Source organism: Lactuca virosa, chromosome 7 (assembly GCF_052849685.1).
Source record: "Lactuca virosa cultivar CGN04683 chromosome 7, Lactuca_virosa_CGN04683_v6, whole genome shotgun sequence".
NCBI classification, from domain to species: Eukaryota; Viridiplantae; Streptophyta; class Magnoliopsida; order Asterales; family Asteraceae; genus Lactuca; species Lactuca virosa.
Window position 1 is genome coordinate 150,380,734 of NC_136432.1, and position 6,399 is coordinate 150,387,132.

Below are 6,399 nucleotides of genomic sequence, written 5' to 3' on the forward strand. Positions count from 1 at the left end.
CAATGATTGTATGCGCAACATAAAGATGGTTCTTCGCTTTGAAGACAAGGAGCATGTCCTCGAAAAAGAACTCCTTGAAATTGATGAAACAAAAGCTACTCCTGAACAAATAGCTGAGTATAAGAAGCACTACAACGATGCAACAAAAGTTGCTTGCATCATGGTGGCGACTATGACTCCTGAGCTACAAAGTTTCTGAGAGGATTACTAGTCGTACGAGATGAACAAGGACTTGATGGAAAAGTACCATCAACGAGCTCGTCAAGAAAAGTACGAGGTAGTAAAGTCCCTCATCACTAGCTAGATAAAAGATGGGGATTCTGTTAGTAGCCATGTGTAGAGGATGTAGCGATATGTGGATCAGTTGTTGAAGCTAAATGTGAAACTCGATGAGGAATTGGCTACTAATATAGTCTTGCACTCATTGCGCAGTTGTTATGATTAGTTTATCTTAACTTACCATTTGAACAACCAATAGATTACTTTGGCTCAACTCCAGAACCTCCTGCAAACGGCTGAAGCAGGAATGAAGGAAAAAAGTATTGCCTCTACTTCTTCTGCTGCTCCAGTCTTGGCCATTGCGCAAGGAAAGGGAAAAAAAGAGGAAAGGTCCTCCAAAACCGAATTGGAAGGGAAACTCCCAATTTGGGTCATCAAGCAATGAAATTAAAGGAACAGTCACTTCAAAAGCTCCCCTACCTCCGACCCCAAAGAGGCCACTTACTTCTACTGTCACGACAAAGGGCATTGGAAACAAAGTTGCCCGAAATACTTGCAAGATATCAAGGATGGCAAGGTGAAGCCAATCTCGGCAGGTATTTACACTATCTTATCTAATAACTCATCATATTCTCATTCTTGGGTCCTTGATACAGGATGTGGTTTTCACATTTGTTTTGATTTGCAGGGGCTAAGAAGAAGTGAGGATGTGGAGCATGGAAGTATGAACTTGATCATGGGCAATAGGCGATCTTCACCTGTTACCAAGATTGGAGTTTATAGCTTAGTGTTTATAGTGGGTTAGGGTTAGATTTAATAAATTTTTTCTACTCGTCAGAGATGACACGAAACATCATTTCATATCATGCTTTATTTATACAAGGTTTTAGATTTTCTTTTAATAAATGAGAATGGTTATATTTCTTCTTATAAAAATGGTATTTTTTATTTTGAAGCTTTACCTTGTGATGATGTGTATGAAACTATGACGATTGTAGACAATTTAGGTAATAGTGTTTTTTAAATTGATTCATCCAATGGTATAGACAAAGCATGCTTGTGGCATTGTCGTCTTGGACATGTTAACAAGAAATGCATCACCCAACTCCAAAAGCATGGAGTGTTGGAATCATTTGACTTGAGGTCAGATGATACATACGAAACTTGTCTACTGGGAAAGATGACAAAATCACCTGTCATTGGTTCTTGTGAAAGAGGTGAAGGATTGTTGGATCTCATACACACAGATGTGTTTGGGCCCTTCAAATCCACCACAAGGGATGCAAATCGATTATATGTGACTTTTATTGATGATTGTAGCAGATATGGCTATATCTACTTAATCAAGCATAAGTCAGAAACTTTTGACAAGTTCAAAGAGTCCAACAAGAAGTCGAGAATCAATTGGGCAGGAAGATAAAGATGCTTAGATCCAATAGAGGCGGTGAGTATCATAGTATCGAGTTCCACGACTACCTCAAGGAATGTTGAATAGTTTCATAATTTACAACTCCTAGGACATCACAACTTAATGGTGTGGCTGAGAGACATAATCGAACCTTTTTGGACATGGTTCGTTCCATGATGAGTCGAGATTCACTTCCAATCTCTTTCTGGGGGTATGCGCTAGAGACTACCGCCCACATTCTTAATCTTGTCCCAACTAAGAAGGTTGCCGAAACACCTCACGAGATGTGAACAGGGAAGGTTCCCTCATTAGCATATATCAATGTTTGGGTTTGTGAAGCTTTTTTTAGACGAGAGACTCACGACAAGCTTGAACATCAAAGTGAGAGATGTATTTTCATTGGCTACTCACAAAAGTCCTTTGGATATTTGTTCTACAAACCTAGTGAGAACGGGGTCTTCGTAGCACGAAGGGGAGTCTTTCGCGAGAGAGTGCTCATATGCAAAGAGGACAATAGGAGTAATATTGATCTTGAAAAAATTCAAGAGTCAAACGATAAAGGAACTTCTGAAAATGTTAGGGCTCAACCTGAGGAAGAAATTTTGAACCAATTGATGAGTCATTACCTCTTAGGCATTCCACTAAAGTTAGAATACAACCACAGTTGTATGGTTTCCATATTAGTGAAGAAGGAGATACGTTTATCAGTGATAGTACACTGGTAAATTTGGATGAACCAGCTAACTAGAAGGAAGCCATGGTAGGCCCTGAGTCCACCAAGTGGAAAGATGCAATGGACAGCGAGATTAAGTCCATGTATGACAACCAAGTTTGGAATTTGGTTGACAATGTACCAAGTCGTAAGACAGTTGGGTGCAAATGGATCTTCAAGAAGAAAATCGACATGGATGGAAAGGTACACACTTTCAAGGCTCGACTGGTTCCGAAAGGCTTTAATCAAACCCTAGGGGTTGACTATGACGAGAATTTCTCACCAGTGGCCAAGATAAAATCCATTAGGGTAATGCTAGCCATAGTTGCATTTCATGACTATGAAATTTGGCATATAGATGTCAAAAATGCTTTCCTTAATGAGAAGTTGGTTGAGGATGTTTACATGAGTCAGCCATTGGGTTTTGTCGATGCAAAGTATCCGAATAGAGTGTGTAAGCTTGAGAAATCAACCTATGGATTGAAACAAGCTTCTTGCAGATGGAATCTTTTCTTTGACGAGAATATCAAAGAGTTTGGCTTCTCCATAAGTGAAGATGAATCTTATGTATATGTCAAAGCTAGTGGGAGTATAGTAACCTTCCTAGTTTTGTATGTTGATGACATACTTGTTATGGAAAATGACATTCCAAATTTGCAAGAGGTTAAGTCTTGGCATGGAAAGTGTTTCACTATGAAGGATCTGGGAGAGGCTACTTATATTCTAGGGATAAGAATTTTGAGAGACAGGAGTAAAAGGCTAATTGGACTTAGTCAAAGTACGTATTTGAAAAAAGTACTAAAGCACTTTAGTATGGAGAAATCCAAGAAAGGAGAACTGCCTATCCAGAGTAATATCAAATTGAGTAAGACTTAGATCCCGAGTACTGATGTAGAGATAGCAGAAATGAGTAGAGTTCCATATACTTCCGCCATTGGATCTATCATGTATGTTATGACATGTACTCACCCTGATGTGGCTTTTGCTTTGATCATGGTTAGTCGTTATCAGGGAAATCCAGGTAGCGCTCACTGGATAGTAGTTAATAATATTCTTAAGTATCTGAGAAGAACCAAGGACTGGGTCCTTGTACTTGGTGGAAGTGTTAAATTAAGAGTAACTAGTTATAGTGATGCCAGCTATCAGACAGATAGAGACAACTTCCGTTCTCAATCTGGCTGGGTGTTTACCCTTAATGGAGGAGCGTTAACCTGGAAAAGTTCCAAACATGAGACAGTGGTTGATTCTACCTGTGAACTAGAATACATGGCAGCAAGCGAAGCATCAAATGAGGCGCCTTGGTTAAAGAACTTCATTAGAGACCTTGGAATTGTTATGGTCATCAAAGAGCCAATGGAGATTTTCTGTGATAATGAAGGAGCGGTTTCCTTGACAAAGGAACCAAGAGATCATGGCAGATCGAGACATATCGACAGAAAATACCATTTCATTAGACATAGAGTAGAAGAAGGTCACCTCGTTGTGAAGAGGGTGTCATCAGAAGAGAATCCAGCAGATCCCCTCACAATGGGTCTGAGTAGGGTCAATCACATTGAGCATGCTAGGAGCATTGGTCTGAATGATGATATTAGTTTTAGTAGTTAGATAGGTATTTAGAAACTTGTAACGAAATAACTGTACTTGACTTTTGGTGATTAAGTAATGAAGATTTATTTATGAGTTGGATTACTACCTTTTGTCTATTGTTTATTTTGTGTTTCATTTTGCATGTTTTACTTCCTGAATAATTTCATTATTCGAACATCCACAATCGATCATACTTTTGGAAGTAAGTAGTGAATTAAGGTTGTCATAAATTGGATTGTAGATTGTCTAAGGGTTTAGACATAGAACTGGTTTGATGCAACGTTCATGAGTACTTGAAAATAGGGATTTTAAGTATTGGATTAACCTACACTCAGAGAATTATTTCATGGAATTTATCACGAGTATTTTTAAGATGATAATATCTTATAATCTTTAAACGGAGATATATGAGTCGTGGTTTACAAATCACTTGTGCATTGATAATATGTAAACGCATCAGTAACTTGATGTTATAAAACGTATTATCGTGCATAATTTGGTGAGTAAATAGCACAAGAATATTAGTCAAATTTTATTTGTTCCTTTTACCCTTAAGGGGAAAAAGCAATATCTTTGGGCCCTTCGATGATTTTGGTGTTGACTTATAGTGTCGGGCCTGGCCAGGACTAAATTGATGTATTTGATTAGTAGTTCTTTGTCATTACAAATCAAAAATCAGGAAACAAAGTATTGGACAATGAGATTGATTATGTTCCATGTCTCATGTCCACATGATATCTTGTTGAACGGAGTATTATATGATCACTTATCTTAGGACACGTATCTGACTGGATCAGAGTTCGTCAGCGGCTTTTGAGAGCAACAATTTGCTTATCAGTTTTTTGAAGTTATAACGGCAATTATAGTTATTAGATTTATCCAAGTGGGAGACTGATGGATTAGGTGTCTAAGCCCATAACTTTATTTGGTATATACTTAAATTGATTATAGAACAGTCTTTTTAGGTTGCCCTCAAAACTAGCAACTGGACAAATGATTTTGGAGAAAGATGTTGATTTAATATTTGATTAATAAATTGAAATAAATGATTTGTTAATATATTATGAGAATAATATATTAATTAGAAATATTAATATTTAATCAGAAATTAAATGGAGTTAATTTTGGGTTTAAAGGAATCAATTAAAAGTGTAGGTGCTAAGGTGTAATTGTTTAATAGTTGAGCAATAAGCAATTTTGATCCATCCATTAGGCATGTACGATTTCTTAATGCCTAAGGGATTCTAGAATAATCCCTGGTGGATAAAAAGGAAAGTGGATAATTACCCACTTTAAGATAACCTTGGATTAAGGTTTATCTAGGGTTTCCTGACTGCACTATATATGCAGCCTCAACCCTAAGAATTTCAGCCACTCTTTATTTTGAAATGATAGTCAAATTTTTGAGCCTCTCTCCTATATATCATAGAAATTACAATAGCTGATGCTACAAAATGTTCCAATATTCAATACAAATAAATAGATCAAATCCAATCACTATAATAGCGAAGTTCAGTCCCTCGAGCATGTCCTTCAAACTTTCCCTGAGGAAGGGCCTTCGTGAAAGGTTTTGCCAAATTTTGATCAGTGTGAACATTGCAAATACTGATTTCACCATCTTTAACTTTATACAGAATGAAGTTGAATCTCCATCTTATATGCCTGGTCTTCTTGTGTGATTTGGGTTCTTTTGCCAAAGCAATTGCACCCTCATTGTCACAGAAGATTCTAAAGGATCCTTAATGGAATGAACCACGCCTAGATCTCCAATGAATTTCTTCATCCAAGCAGCCTCTTCTGTAGCTTCTAAAGCAGCGATGTATTCGGGCTCTATAGTGGACTGTGCTACAACACTTTTCTTGGAGCTCTTCCAAGACACTACACCCCACTAACAATGAACATATACCCTAATTGTGACTTACAATCATCTCGATCTGTTGTGAATGAAGCATCAGTGTAACACTTTACACTTAGGCTTTCATCAACGCCTCCATAGACGAGGAACATATCTTTAGTTCTACGCAAGTAATTAAGGATGTTCTTCATAGCTATCCAATGACTCTCCCCTGGATTTTGTTGAAACTTGTTTGTCATTCTCATAGCATAAGCAAGATCAGGTCTAGTACAATTCATGGCATACATGATAGATCCAAGTGCCAAAGCATATGGAATATATTTCATCTTATCTAGCTCAGCCTTTGTGCTAGGACATTGGGATGAACTTAGTATTGTGTCATGCGCCATTGGTACAACTCCTCTCTTAGATTTTTCCATCTTGAACCTTTTCAATACCTTGTCAATGTATGTACTTTGGCTTATACCTATTAATCGTTTTGATCTATCTCTATAGATTTTGATTCCAAGAATATATTGAACCTCACCTAGATCCTTCATTAAGAAGCACTTTCCTAACCAAGCCTTTACACCTCATAAAGTCGGAATGTAATCTCCAATGATAAGTATTTTATCCTCA

At 37.4% G+C, this 6,399-nt stretch overlaps 1 protein-coding gene across 1 annotated transcript; it reads right to left on the reverse strand.

Moving 5' to 3' along the window:
* Positions 1 to 5,580: 5,580 nt before the first annotated feature.
* LOC145127224 (secreted RxLR effector protein 161-like) lies at positions 5,581 to 6,170 on the reverse strand. Its single transcript, XM_079062451.1, has 2 exons — positions 5,849 to 6,170; positions 5,581 to 5,804 (listed from the first exon to the last, which is right to left on the reverse strand). The coding sequence occupies exons 1-2, from the start codon at positions 6,168 to 6,170 to the stop codon at positions 5,581 to 5,583; spliced, it is 546 nt and encodes a 181-aa protein (XP_078918577.1).
* Positions 6,171 to 6,399: the final 229 nt, after the last annotated feature.